The 15806-nt window shown below is 41.5% G+C and overlaps 1 protein-coding gene across 1 annotated transcript; it reads left to right on the top strand.

Moving 5' to 3' along the window:
- The first annotated feature begins 4529 nt into the window (after positions 1–4529).
- On the top strand, positions 4530–14498 carry LOC112264660 (splicing factor 3B subunit 4). The gene is made up of 6 exons (XM_024441414.2): positions 4530–4668; positions 7068–7196; positions 12327–12869; positions 13176–13337; positions 13667–13828; positions 14183–14498. Exons 1-6 carry the CDS (start codon positions 4635–4637, stop codon positions 14353–14355), a joined length of 1203 nt encoding a protein of 400 aa, XP_024297182.1. The 5' UTR covers positions 4530–4634; the 3' UTR covers positions 14356–14498.
- The last annotated feature ends 1308 nt before the right edge of the window (positions 14499–15806 follow it).

Here is a 15806-nt window from a genome sequence, read left to right as displayed (position 1 = left end):
TACATAAACTAGTTTTAATGACTCCAACCTAAGTGTTTCAACCACTCCACAAATTTCTTGCTAACAAACTATAGTTTTGGCAAGTCAGTTAGGACATTACTTTGTGCATGACACAAGTAATTTTTCCAACAATTGTTTACAGATTATTTCACTTTTATTTTACTGTATCACAATTCCAGTGGGTCAGAAGTTTACATGCACTAAGTTGACTGTGCCTTTAAACAGCTTGGAAAATTACAGAAAATGATGTCAAGGGTTTAGAAGCTTCTGATAGGCTAATTGACATCATTTGAATCAATTGGTGGTGTACCTCTGGATGTATTTCAAGGCCTACCTTCAAACTCAGTGCCTCTTTGCTTGACATCATGGAAAAAACAAAAGAAATCAGCCAAGACCTCAGAAAACAAATTGTAGACCACAAGTCTGGTTCATCCTTGGGAGCAATTTCCAAACACCTGAAGGTACCACGTTCATCTGTACAAACAATAGAACGCAAGTATAAACACCATGGGACCACGCAGCTGTCATACCACTCAGAAAGGAGACACCTTCTGTCTCCTGGAGATGAACGTACTTTGGTGCAAAAGGTGCAAATCAATCCCAAAACAACAGCAAAGGACCTTGTGAAGATGCTGGAGGAAACGGACACAAAAGTATCTATATCCACAGTAAAATGAGTCCTATATCGACATAACCTGAAAGGCCGCTCAGCAAGGAAGAAGCCACTGCTCCAAAACCGCCATAAAATAGCCAGACTACGGTTTGCAGCTGCTCATGGGGTCAAAGATCATACTTTTTGGAGAAATGTCCTCTGGTTTGATGAAACAAAAATAGAACAGTTTGGCCATAATGACCATCATTATGTTTGGAGGAAAAAGGGGGAGGCTTGCAAGCCGAAGAACACCATACCAACCGTGAAGCACGGGGGTGGCAGCATTATGTTGTGGGGTTGCTTTGCTGCAGGAGGAACTGGTGCACTTCACAAAATAGATGGCTTCATTATGTGGATATATTGAAGCAACATCTCAAGACATCAGACAGGAAGTTAAAGTTTGGTTGCAAATGGGTCTTCCAAATGAACAATGACCTCAAGCATACTTCCAAAGTTGTGGCAAAATGGGTTAAAGACAACAAAGTCAAGGTATTGGAGTGGCCATCACAAAGCCCTGACCTCAATTCTGTCGATAATTTGTGGGCAGAACTGAAAACGCATGTGCAAGCAAGGAGGCCAACAAACCTGACTCAGTTACACCAGCTATCAGGAGGAATGGGCCAAAATTCACCTAACTTATTGTGGGAAGCTTGTGGGAGGCTACTCGAAACGTTTTACCCAAGTTAAACATTTTAAAGCCAATGCTACCAAATACTAATTGATTGTATGTAAACTTCTGATCCACTGGGAATGTGATGAAAGAAATAAAAGCTGAAAAAAATCATTCTCTACTATTATTCTGACATTTCACATTCTTAAAATAAAGTGGTGATTCTATCTGACCTAAGACAGGGAAGTTTTACTCGTGATTAAATGTGAGGAATTGTGAAAAACTGAGTTTAAATGTATTTGGCTAAGGTGTATATAAACTTCCAACTTCAACTGTGTATTTCGCAAAGTGGCAACCACTCACCCTTGAGCAGAGTTATTTTTGCCCAAAGTAGAGGCAAATTGATGTCCAGTGTGTTAACAACATTCATTTCTCAGAAGAAATGTTAAAAACTCTTTTTTCTGGAGTCATTGTCTTGTTTGTTGTCCATGTTTTTCACTGAACCAATAAGCAGGGTAATAGGACGACACCAAGCCACATGTGCTTACATCCAATATACATTTAACTCAAGTTGTTAATTATTCCTGTAACATTGACTTGAAACAACTAGTTAAGGTTCCAGTTAAGTGAACAATCTTGTTCTGAAACCAGCACAGCAAGATTTGTGGCCACTTTATCTTATCCAGGATGTCAGGTTCAACTGAGAGGTAAACTTGAGGAGCAAGTTTTACTGTTGCAGGTGTTTCCATTAAAATGCAGTCACTGCTAGACAGCTATTGAACAACAGTTACACAGAAGTGCATAGCCTGAACCCAGAAAAGTCAGACATAAGAGATACAATTATAATACATTTTGTCAAATAGGCAGAGACAAATGTATAGGCCTATGAAAAATGTTCCAATGTAGTTTACTTTTTTTATCCGGACCATTTGGTATTTATTGAATGCTATGTTAAAGCCAAGATTTGCATATACATGTGACCCCTCTCAAATTCATACACTCTGCTATAGATTCAAGAACATCCTCATCCACATGACAGTTGTAAGGTTCTGTATTTATGTTCTTAGTCAACCTTGTGTTCTGTTTCGTTGTATTCTTGAACGTATCCCTGTTTCTTTGTGTTCTTGAACGTAGCCCTGTCTTTCATTTTTGTTCATTGTTTTCACCTGTGTTAGTTACTCACCTGGTCTCATCAGCTCCTTATTTAGTTCAGTTCATTTTGTTTGTGCCTTTGTGAGGTATTGTTCATTTTGACTCGACTAATCCTTTTCTTAGCTTGTTTGTGAGAACCATTTATAGCCTTCAGTCCTATTCACCTGCCTGTTTACCTACCAGTGTATGACCATTGCCTGCCTGTTTACCTACCAGTGTATGACCATTGCCTGCCTGTTTACCTACCAGTGTATGACCATTGCCTGCCTGTTTACCTACCAGTGTATGACCATTGCCTGCCTGTTTACCTACCAGTGTATGACCATTGCCTGCCTGTTTACCTACCAGTGTATGACCATTGCCTGCCTGTTTACCTACCAGTGTATGACCATTGCCTGCCTGTTTACCTACCAGTGTATGACCATTGCCTGCCTGTTTACCTACCAGTGTATGACCATTGCCTGCCTGTTTACCTACCAGTGTATGACCATTGCCTGCCTGTTTACCTACCAGTGTATGACCATTGCCTGCCTGTTTACCTACCAGTGTATGACCATTGCCTGCCTGTTTACCTACCAGTGTATGACCATTGCCTGCCTGTTTACCTACCAGTGTATGACCATTGCCTGCCTGTTTACCTACCAGTGTATGACCATTGCCTGCCTGTTTACCTACCTGTGTATGACCATTGCCTGCCTGTTTACCTACCTGTGTATGACCATTGCCTGCCTGTTTACCTACCTGTGTATGACCATTGCCTGCCTGTTTACCTACCTGTGTATGACCATTGCCTGCCTGTTTACCTACCTGTTTATGACCATTGCCTGCCTGTGACCACGTTTCTTGCCTTCTGCAAAGGTGAAATAAACACCTGCCGCGCTCTGCGCGTGAATCTACACTTTTTTCTCAATGAGTATTCATTACAACAGTTTTGACCCTTTTATCTGTTTAGGCAAGTTATTATTATTTGTAAACAATATAGTAATATAATAAAACATTATTTGGAATTATGATAGGGTAAAACAGTTGAGCTCAATTTGTCAAAAATAAATATAGGCCTAAATCCTAGATTCCTAGACTGTAGATACAGGGCCTTCAAAAAATATTCACACCCCTTGACCTTTTACACATTCTGTTTTACAGCCTGAATTTAAAATTGATTAAATTGAGATTTTGTGTCACTGATCTACACACAATATCTCATAATGTCAAAGCTGATTATGTTTTTAGAAATGTTTATAAATTTAAAAATGAATAGCTGGAATGTCTTGAGTCAATAAGTATTCAACCCCTTTATTAAAGCAAGCCTAAATAACTTCATGATTAAAGATTTGCTTAACTTGTCAGATACGTTGCATGGACTAACTGTGTGTGCAATAATGGTTCTTAACATGATTTTTGAATGAAATGTCAAATGGTTAAGAAAACTAAGGATGGATCATCATTGTAGTCACTCCACAATACTTACCAAAGAAGAAAGCCTGTACAGAATACAAATATTCCAAAACATGCATCCTGTTTGCAATAATCTACTTAAGTAATGCTGCAAAAAAAAGTGGCAAAGAAATTAAATAAACTTTTTGTCCTGAATACAAAGTATTATGTTTGGGGAAAATCCAACACAACACATCACTGAGTACCAGTCTAAAATATATGTTTTACGCATGGTAGTGGCTGCATCATGTTATGGGTATACTTGTAATTGGTAAGGCCTATGGAGTTTTTTTATGATAAGAAGAAAAGTAATGGAGCTCAGCATAGGCAAAATCCCAGAGGAAAACCTGGTTCAGTCTGCTTTCCAACAGACACTGGGAGAAAATCCACCTTTCAGCAGGACAATAACCTAAAACACAAGGCCAAATGTACACAAGTTACTTTGCCAAGACGACATTGAATGTTCCTGAGTGGACTAGTGACAGATTTGACTAAAATCATCTTGAAAGTCTATGGCAAGACTTGAAAATGGCTGTCTAGCAATGATCAACAACCAACTTGAAATCATTTTTGTAAAGAATAATGGGCAAATATTGCACAATCCAGGATTGCAAATCTATGATATCCATGATATCAATGATATCAGCTGCATCTTGAACGAGAGCTCACCGTTACAGACAGCCCGCCACCAGAGGGCGACTTTATCTAATCGCGTTCTTTGGTTTTTGTCGGCTAAGTACCTTGCCCAGCAGATGAACATAACGCTGCCCTCACGCCGGATTTAACATGGCGGCGGGACCAATTTCGGAACGAAACCAAGGTAGATAAATCTTTATAACATACAATGAATTTCATCAAATGTAGCCATACGGGTAGTTTCAATCACATTTGAACGCATGGCTTGAACACGAGCTAAATTAAGTAGTTAACCATATCCCCTTGCGTGTGTGACTGCATTCCATTGCCAAACGAAGCTAGCTAGCTTCATTCTCGTTTACTAGCCAACGTTTGCCATATCTAACAAGCTAGCTATTTAGATACATAGACATAACATGAAAATACAGATACAGGACATTACATGGAAATATCGCTAGCCATGTATTTTTATGTCCTGACGGACTCGTCAGATTTGTCTAGGTGTCTGCCGGGCTATGAATGGGTAGCTAGCTGGGTCATTCCTAGTATACGGTTCATTTTAGGTCCCCAGGATTTTTTGGTTCATATTTAGTGTTAAATGTGTATTCCGAAAGGCATTAACTGTAAGTCCAGGTGTCCTTTACCTTAAAAATACAAAAATATGGATCCTGAAAGAGAATTCTATGCATTTTAAACGCTTTGTCTGTGGCTGTAGGACATTATTTTGCCATGTCCAAAGGTGTCATTTATCAACTTCCACAAGAAATATAAGTCGAATACGCAAGATGCAAATTTGAAATGTGGTTGTGCATCAACAGTTTCTCTTATGTAAATCACTGATAGTCACTCAATTAGCCTATGTCAGTATATATATTTTTTTAGATAGCTGGATGCTAAACGAAGTTACCTATCTAAAGCTGTAACGTAAACTCACCCCATTCCGTAACAAATGTGCGCAACCACAACATTCAAACGAAGCTACAAATAAAACTAATGGGACTGTGTTGACTTCAAAATCGGGGGTGTGAACTAGGTTTCTATTCATGCGTTGATCGACATGGTAATGGCTCTATAGTATTGGAGAAAAGTTGAAAAAACGGACCCTCCGTCACATCTTGATGTGTCATGTCGTAACGTACAGCACGCATAAAGCAACTTTCTGTTTTACAATCTCTCTCCACCAGGTGTAGCACTTCTATCATTCTTTAAAAACAAGAAATGGACAGTGACAGGGGTAAGGGGGGGATACCTAGTAATTTTTTCCGTCATCATTGCATGCGATCATCATTCTCAAAGCCGCTGTTTACTTCTAAGATCACTTTAGCACAGCCCCAAAAGCCCGATTCAAATTCGACACAAACCTTCAGGTAGGTATGCAATGACACATTATATAAACTCTATAGTGTTTTATTTACATTTTAGAGGCGATAAGTTGGACAGATCGAGTGAATAAAAGCCATTTTCCTACACAACATCTCTCCTTCTCGCTATCATGCATTAGTTTCGCTTCCCCACCCACCATTTTTAAAAAGACCCGACTCCCGACTAATTCAAGACTCAATGCCTGCTTGAATTATGCAGAAACGGGCAGCGTTTAGGTCATGTAATTGATTCTGTTGGGAAGGGGAGAAATTGTGCTTTACAATGGTATTGACATTACAGTTGATCTGAAAGTATTATGTTTTTGGGGCGCTAAAATAAGGGCAATTCTACGGACCAAGGCGATGTACGAGTTTACGTGAGTTTACGTTAGTAATCAAGGTCCAATCAGAGCCTGGGGGGGCCCCATTGACTTTCTTAGTCAGTCTCACTCAGATATCATATTTAAAAAACTGCAAACATTTCTCTCCACCCTATGGCAAAATCTGTAGAATTTCAGGAAATTATATGTAAAACGGTGTTGATTTACAGGGTAAGCCATAGCAGTAAAGTGCCCCTGGAGCAATTAGGGTCAGATGCCTTGTTCAAGGGCATATTGACAGATTTTTCACCTAGTCGGCTTTGGGATTAGAATCAGCAAACTTTCGGGTACTGGCCCAACACTCTTAACACTGGGCTGCCTGCCACTTCTATTCCCTGTCTTTGGCAACACTGCCCATTTTGCAGTGTTTGTGCTAGTGAACCACCACAGACGGGATGTAAAAAGAGTAGATTTACAGCTTTCTTGTGCATTGCTCGGTAATGTAATAGGAACCGATTATGTACATGGGGAAGGTGTTGCTAAAAACAGGTAACATTAGTCATTTCAAGGCAACTTGAAATATCTCGTATGGCAAGGTCTTCTGTTTGGGTTTATACACCCACTTAACAACCATGTTGTTATGTTATTGCTACCATGCTGTTTTGTCATGTGTTGTTGCCTTGCAATGTTGTTGTCTTTAGGTCTGTCTTCATGTAGTGATGTGTGTTTTGTTCTATATTTATATTGTATTTATTTTTTGAATGTTTAATCCCAGGCCCCTGTCCCCGCAGGAGGCCTTTTGGTAGGCCATCATTGTAAATAATAATTTGTTCTTATCTAACTTACCTAGTTAAATAAAGGTTAAATAAATAAAACTGTGGTTTTGCTCTCGATCACTTTAGATGCCACCGTTTATGTGGGGGGTCTGGATGAGAAAGTGGCAGAGCCACTGCTGTGGGAGCTCTTCCTACAGGCTGGGCCTGTGGTCAACACACACATGCCCAAAGACAGAGTCACGGGACAACACCAAGGTAAGTAACACACTCATAAACCACACATTTGAAACAAAACTGACACATTCTACCATCGGTAAGACCAATAAATGTGGTGAGGTGGCACACTCATGTTTGCAAATAGGAACTGTGTAGAAATAGCCTATACAAAAAAGACAGATCATTGTAGATTATAAACACTGACAGAAATTGCTCCTGGTAGTATTCAGGGCTTGTGTTAGAATTCAGAGATCTACATTTTCAATACGCAGACCATACAAAAATCTGCATATTAACCCTTTTCACCTGCGTTTTATATTAAAAGTTGTATTTCAGATAACACATTAGTGCAACACATTTGGTAGAAAATGGCTTAATGTTCATCATATGACAACAGAAGTGCAACGCTGTTTGGCTAGCAGCCAGACAAGTAAATGAGCTTACAATGAAAAAGCAAGGTATTTTTTTGCTTAAACGATGCATGGCCGTCCTATTTATGTTAATCATTGAAAGATGATTACATTTTCCAGCTACATTTTCTAATGTTTTGCTTGAAGTTAATCTTGCATTTTATCAGAGATGCCCTTTGGTGAATTCTCATCCAATTAGAGAAGTGCAGCTGAAGCACAAAATATGTCTGATGCCGAGCAGAAATTACAATAGGAACATTTTATGGTCTGCGTTTACAATACACAGCACAATATTTGTTATGTTTTATCTTTTGTGAAAAACGCAGAATTCTGCTTAATTACACTGAACAAAAATATAAACACAACATGCAAACATTTCAAAGATTTTACTAAGTTACAGTTCATATAAGGAAATCAGACCATTTAAAATAAATTCATTAGGCCCTAATCAATGGATTTCATGACTGGGAACACAGATATGCAGAAGCTAAGGTAACTGAACTAAGTGACTATCACCCCGTAGCACTCACTTCTGTCATCATGAAGTGCTTTGAGAGACTAGTCAAGGGTCATATCACCTCCACCCTACCTGATACCCCAGACCCACTCCAATTTGCTTACTGCCCCAATAGGTCCACAGACGACGCAATCGCCATCACACTGCACACTGCCCTATCCCATCTGGACAAGAGGAATACCTATGTAGGAATGCTGTTCATTGATTACAGCTTAGCATTTAATACCATAGTTCCCTCCAAACCCGTCAGTAAGCTCGAGAGCCTGGGTCTCGACTCCGCTTTGTTCAACTGGGTCCTGAACTTTCTGATGGGTCCCCGAGATGGTGAAATTAGGAAACATCTCCACCACGCTGATCCTCAATACTGGGGCCCCACAAGGGTGCGTTCTCAGCCCTCTCCTGTACTCCCTGTTCACCCTGACTGTGTGGCCATGCACGTCTCCAACTCAATCAAGTTTGCAGACAACACTACAGTGGTAGGCTTGATTACCAACAATGATGAGATGGCCTACAGGGAGGAGGTGAGGTCCCTCGGAGTGTGATGTCAGTAGAATAATCTCTCACTCATTGTCAACAAAACAAAGGAGATGATCGTGGACTTAAGGAAACAGCAGAGGGAGCAGCCCATCCACATCGATGGGACAGCAGTGGAGAAGGTGGAATGTTTTTAGTTCCTACACATCACGGACAAACTGAAATGGTCCACTCACACAGACAGCGTGGTGAAGAAGGCGCAACAGCGCCTCTTCAACCTCAGGAGGCTGAAGAAATTTGACTTCACTTAAAACACTCGCAAACTTTTACAGATGCTCAATCGAGAGCATCCTGTCAGGCTGTATTGCCACCTGGTACGACAACTGCACTGCCCTCAACCGCAAGGCTCTCCAGAGGGTACTGCGGTCTGCACAACACATCACTGGGAGCAAATGACCTACTCTCCAGGACACCTACAGAACCCGATGTCACAGGAAGGCCAAAAAGATCATCAAGGACAACAACCACCCGAACCACTGCCTGTTCACCCCACTATCATCCATAAGGTGAGGTCAGTACAGGTGCATTAAAGCTGGGAACGAGAGACTGAAAAACAGCTTTTATCTCAAGGCCATCAGACTGTAAAACAGCCATCACTAACATAGAGAGGCTGCTGCCAACATACAGACTCAAATCTCTGGCCACTTTATTAAATGGATTTAATAAAGGTGTCACTAGTCACTTTAAATAACGCCACTTTAATAATGTTTACATATCCTACATTACTCATCTCATATGTACATACACCTTAGCCAAATACATTTAAACTCAGTTTTTCACAATTCCTAACATTTAATCCTAGTAAAAATTTGCTGTCTTAGGTCAGTTAGGATCACAACATTATTTTAAGAATGTGAAATTTCAGAATAATAGTATTTATTTCAGCTTTTATTTCCTTCATCACATTGCCAGTGGGTCAGAAGTTTACGTACACTCAATTAGTATTTGGTAGCATTGCCTTTTTAAATTGTTTAACTTGGGTCAAATGTTTCGGGTAGCCTTCCACAAGCTTCCTACAATAAGTTGGGTGAATTTTGGCCCATTCCTCCTGACAGAGCTGGTGTAACTGAGTCAGGTTTGTTGGCCTTCTTGCTCACAGATGATTTTTCAGTTCTGCCCAGAAATGTTCTATAGGATTGAGGTCAGGGCTTTGTGATGGCAACTCCAATACCTTGACTTTGTTGTCCCTAAGCCATTTTGCCACAACTTTGGAAGTATGCTTGGGGTCATTGTCCATTTGGACGAACCATTTGCAACCCAACTTTAACTTCCTGACTGTCTTGAGATGTTGCTCCAATATATCCACATAATTGTCCTTCCTTGTAATGCCATCTATTTTGTGAATTGCACCAGTCCCTCCTGCAGCAAAGCACCCCCACAACATGATGCCCGTGCTTCACGGTTGGGATGGTGTTCTTCAGCTGGCAAGCGTCCCTCTTTTTCCTCCAAACATAATGATGGTCATTATGGCCAAACTGTTCTATTTTTGTTTCATCAGACCAGAGGACATTTCTCCACAAGTACAATCTTTGTCCCCATGTGCAGCTGCAAACCGTAGTCTGGCTATTTTATGGCAGTTTTGGAACAGTGGCTTCTTCCTTGCTGAGCAGCCTTTCAGGTTATGTCGATATAGGACTCATTTTTACTGTGGATATAGATACTTTTGTCTCTGTTTCCTCCAGCATGTTCACAAGGTCCTTTGCTGCTGTTTTGGGATTGATTTGCACTTTTCGCACCAAAGTACATTCATCTCCAGGATCCAGAAAGCGTCTCCTTCCTGAGCGGTATGATGACTGCGTGGTCCTATGTTGTTTGTACAGATGAACGTGGTACCTTCAGGCGTTTGGAAACTTGTGGAGGTCTACAATTTGTTTTCTGAGGTCTTGGTTATTTTATTTACATTTTCCCATGATGTCAAGCGAAGAGGAACTGAATTTATAGGTAGGCCTTGAAATACATCTACAGGGACACCTCCAATTGACTCAAATGATGTCAATTAGCCTATCAGGAGCTTCTAAAATGACAATCTTCAGGAATTTTCCAAGCTGTTTAAAGGCACAGTCAACTTAGTCTATGTAAACTTCTAACCCACTAGAATTGTGATACAGTGAATTATAAGTGAAATAATCTGTCTGTAAACAATTGTTGGAAAAATTACTTATGTCATGCACAAACTTGCCAGACTTGCCAAAACTATAGTTTGTTAGCAAGAAATTTGTGGAGAGGTTGAAAAACAAGTTTTTTTTGACTCCGACCTAAGTGTATGTAAACTTCCGACTTCAACTGTATATACTGTATTCTATACCATCTACTGCGTCTTGCCTATGCCGCACGGCCATCGCTCATCCGTATATTTATATGTACGTAGTCTTATTCATCCTTTACATTTGTGTGTGTATGTATATAAGGTAGTTGTTGTGAATTTGTTAAGATTACTTGTTAGATATTACTGCACTGTCGGAACTAGAAGCACAAGCATGTCGCTACACTCGCATTAACATCTGCTAACCATGTGTATGTGACCAATACATTTTGATATGATTTGGTCACAGATACCTTTTTTTTTTTGGAGATGGAGATAAAGTATTATCATGCTGAAACATGAGGTTATGGCGGCGGATGAACGGCACATCAAAGGGTCTCAGGATCTTGTCACAGTATCTCTGTGCATTGAAATGCCATCGATAAAATGCAATTGTGTTCATTGTCCATGGTTTATGCCTGCCCATACCATAACCACACATCCATCATGGGGGCACTCTGTCCATCAGCAAACCGCTCGACCCACACGACATCATATACACTGTTTGCTAGTTGCCCGGTACAATTGAAACCGGAATTCACCTATGAAGAGCGCACTCCTCCAACGTGCCAGAGGCCATCAAAGGTGAGCTTTTGCACACTGAAGTCGGGCAAAAGACCCTGGTGAGGATGACGAGCACACAGATGAGATATCATGAGACTGTTTCTGACAGTTTGTGCAGAGATTTTTCGGTTGTGCAAACCCACAGTTTCCTCAGCTGTCCCGGTGGGTGGTCTCAGGTGGTACCGCAGGTGAAGAGGAGGAAGTTGAGGTCCTGGGCTGACGTGGTCTGCGGTTGTGAGGCCAGTTGGACTTTCTGCCAAATTCTATAAAACAACAAAGGCGGCTTATGGTAGCGAAGTGAACATTAAATGATTTGGCAACAGCTCTGGTGGATATTCCTGCAGTCAGCATGCCAATTGCGCGCTCCCTCAAAACTTGAAACATCTGTGGCATTGTGTTGTGTGACAAGTCTGCAAAGTTTAGAGTGGCCTTTTATTGTCCACAGCACAAGATGCACTTGTGTTATGATAATAATGTTTAATCAGCTTCTTGAAATTCCAGACCTGTCAGGTGGATGAATTATCCTGGTAAAGGAGAAATGCTCACTAACAGGGATGCATAAAATTTGAGAAATAAGCTTTTTGGCTTTTGGAACATATCTGGTATCTTTTATTTCAGCTCATAAAACATGGGACCAACACTTTATATTCGTGTTCAGTGTATGAAGGGTATTGAATTGAATAGGTCTATGCTATGAATACAAACCCCACACTTGATGTCACATGGTATTTGGAGACTCCTTTAGTGACAAATAGCCTGTCAATAATGCTGATCAGAAAGAGACTTTAACAGTTATAATTTAATGTTGTTCTTTGCTCTGTCCCCCCCCCCTGCTCCATAAGGCTATGGCTTTGTTGAATTCCTCAGTGAAGAGGATGCGGACTATGCTATCAAGATTATGAACATGATTAAACTATACGGCAAGCCCATCCGTGTCAACAAGGCCTCAGCGCACAACAAAAACCTGGATGTGGGCGCAAACATCTTCATTGGTAACCTAGACCCGGAGATTGACGAGAAACTCCTCTATGACACGTTCAGTGCCTTTGGGGTCATACTCCAGACGCCCAAGATCATGCGCGACCCGGACACTGGCAACTCCAAGGGCTACGCCTTCATCAACTTTGCCAGTTTCGACGCCTCTGACGCAGCCATCGAGGCCATGAACGGCCAGTACCTGTGCAACCGCCCCATTACAGTGTCATATGCCTTCAAGAAGGACTCCAAGGGCGAGCGGCATGGCTCAGCCGCTGAACGCCTCCTAGCAGCTCAAAACCCGCTTTCGCAGGCCGATCGGCCGCATCAGCTATTCGCAGATGCACCGCCTCCCCCCTCTGCCTCGACCCCTGTCCTCACCACCCTGGGAGCCGGGATGCCCATGCCTGGTAAGTGTGCGTGCAAGTGGGTGCACCAGGGTAGAAGAAATTCAGCTTCCAAAATCCTTTGTGTATTTTGTGGGTGTACTTAGATAGGATCACTATTTGCCTTGTATAGGTTAGCCATAGATTGTGCTCTGTAGATTTGTAAGAATGTAAAAAAAAAAAAAAGATTTTCCTCACAATTTGAAAGTTTTATGTTGGCTTCACAATAACTTGACTAATAACTTCAGTAACACATCTACATCAAGTTCATTTCAATTCAACTTTACAAAATGTGCAATTTCTCTCTCTTTCTCGGATCTTAATTTCCAGGCATGCCCCCTCCTGGTGCCTTCCCTCCTGTGCCACCCCCCGGATCCATGCCTCCTGGTATGCCCCCTGGCATGCCCCCCGCCCCAGGGACACCAGGACCCCAGGGAGGGGGCTCAGGCCCCCCACCTGGCCCACCACCCTTCCACCAGGGCATGCACCCGGGTAAGTCACTCACCATGACCATATCATTGTAATGAGTACAACCTTCAGGAAAGTTTTCCCAGATTGTTACATTTGGTAATTGTAGTGTGTGGAATTGTAAGTTAGTGCTACTTCTGGTTAAAGAAAGAGAGCTTATTGTGTGTGATGAGGTGCATTAATATATTCCATTTAGCAGATTCTTTTATCCAAAGCAACTTAGTCATGCATGCATACATTTTGCATATGGGTGTTCCTGGGAATCAAACTCACTATCCTGGTGTTGCAAGCGCCATGCTCTACCAATTAAGCTACTGAGGCCCACCACCAATGATATTGTTCATATCCAACAGGAATGCCCCAGATGCCCATGCATCCTCATGGCCATCCCCCGGGTATGGTGCCTCCACCGGGCCCCCCAGGATCCAACCAGCACCGGGCACCTCCACCCCCCGGCATGCCCCCTCATCCACACATGGGCATGCCACCGAGAGGGCCCTATGGGCATCCCATGGGTGAGTGCTGTGTCTTCACAAGGCTAGGGATAAGCTGATAGGAGTTGAAATCTCCTATCAGTTGAATAATTGCCTTTTAGCTGACTCCTGATTCATGCAAAACATTTAATTACTTTTGGTTATGTTACTATTCTGTTTCTTAGAGTCAGCATTTGGTACTTCCATTTTGGACTTTTACAAAATGTATGTAGTTGTAAACAAACACTGTTTAGCTTCAAAACATTTTGACAAATGTATCTAAAGGGACACAATAAATAAATACATTAATTTGATATCCTTGTTGAAATGTGCTGCTTGCTCTGAGATGATATATCATTGTGTGAATCCCCGTCCCGTCTCTCCCCATCCACACAGGTCACCCCATGCATCCAGGCATGAGAGGACCCCCTCCTCCCATGCCCCCACCAGGCTACGGTGGGGGTCCCCCTCGTCCACCTCCGTTTGGTTTCCAGAGGGGGCCTCCAATGCCACCGAGGCCCCCCGGCGGCCCACCTCGAGGTCCCATGAGAGGACCAATGCCCCCGTAGACTACGGAAAACCACAGCAAGGCGCTTTTTTTAGTTCTATTCCAGATTACAATTTAGATACATGGTGTAGTGCCATTTTTTTGTATGTTTTTTTCTTCACTGTACAGATGCCAAACCTGCAAGGAATAAAGGTTTTAATACAACAACTTGGGTCTTTCAATTGATGTCCTTTCAGTTCTCTCAGATGAGATTTAATTCAGAACATGCATCATATCAATCAACTTCTGCTTTCCTGGTACAAACATAAGTCCCCTGAATAGGTTAGAAACTACAAATGTGATCAAAGGGCCAATTGTTTGAGACCATTGGTAGCCAGGAGAGAAGGTGAGGCATGTCCATAATGACAAGATGAATGGGATGGTTATGTTTTGACAAGACAAAGCACATGTAAGTTGATAGGTTCTAGACCTAATAGAAACTAAAACTGAAACCTCTTATAAACCCCCTGAAGTAACTACAAACCCACAAAATACAATGTTAGGCAGTGCCTTGAGAGAAAGCTATGGGTAGAGTACAAATACTAATTCTGCACTTGCTTCCAAACTACAAAACAATGTGTGCTGCGTCCATGTTGAATGAGGCACTCACTCGGTCTGTTGCCATGGTTATGGCAGATGCCACTTTTCTGAAGTAGTGGGTTATGGAGGAGGATGTATAGGGCTGCATAATCACACTGATATTTTAAGCCATTTTTTATAATTTAAATTATTGATATTGATTCTTAAAGATATAGTAAAAATTGGTTGGTGCCACTGAGCGCCAGCTGAAAATGGATTTTGAGCATTAGTTAATTGTGGCTGGACCCAACCTAGCTTGACCATGGAGACAGAATATTGAGTGTGTCAGCCCAGACCTATGTCAACAACACGAAAACAAGGCAGTCATGTAAAATGTCTGGGCTCTGAAAATCTAGGGGTAACTTCCGGTTCCGTGGTATCTAGGTCTCTTTTCATGTCACTTCGATACAGCGACGACCGGAAGTGATTTTCGTAAGTAGCAGGTAAGGAGAGCATTTTCGATCTGAGCCTTAACCTCAGTCTCCTAACCTTTTCCGTTAATTCTAACCTGCTGTGTAAGTTCTCCTAACCTGGTACGAAAAAGTAAATTCCGGTTATAGCTGTATCGAAGTGGTGTTAAGTGTTTCTCTTTTTTTAGGTGGATAATGTTTCCTTACATTGTGAAGGGTACTTATTTTACTAATTATTATTAAGCAGGTCTTATAATGAACAGTGGTGGAAAAAGTGAAGACCCAAGTGAAAGTCACCCAGTAAAATACTACTTGAGTAAAAGTCTAAAAGTATTTGATTTTAAATATACTTTAAGTATCAAAAGTAAATGTAATTGCTAAAATATACTTAAGTATCAAATTTCTTTATATAAAGCAAACCAGATGGCATCATTTTCTTGTTTTTAAAATGTACAGATGGCCAGGGGCATGGTCCAACACTCAG

The sequence above is a fragment of the Oncorhynchus tshawytscha genome, linkage group LG13, assembly GCF_018296145.1.
Source record: "Oncorhynchus tshawytscha isolate Ot180627B linkage group LG13, Otsh_v2.0, whole genome shotgun sequence".
Lineage (NCBI taxonomy): Eukaryota > Metazoa > Chordata > Actinopteri > Salmoniformes > Salmonidae > Oncorhynchus > Oncorhynchus tshawytscha.
This window is presented reverse-complemented; position numbering and strand designations above follow the sequence as displayed.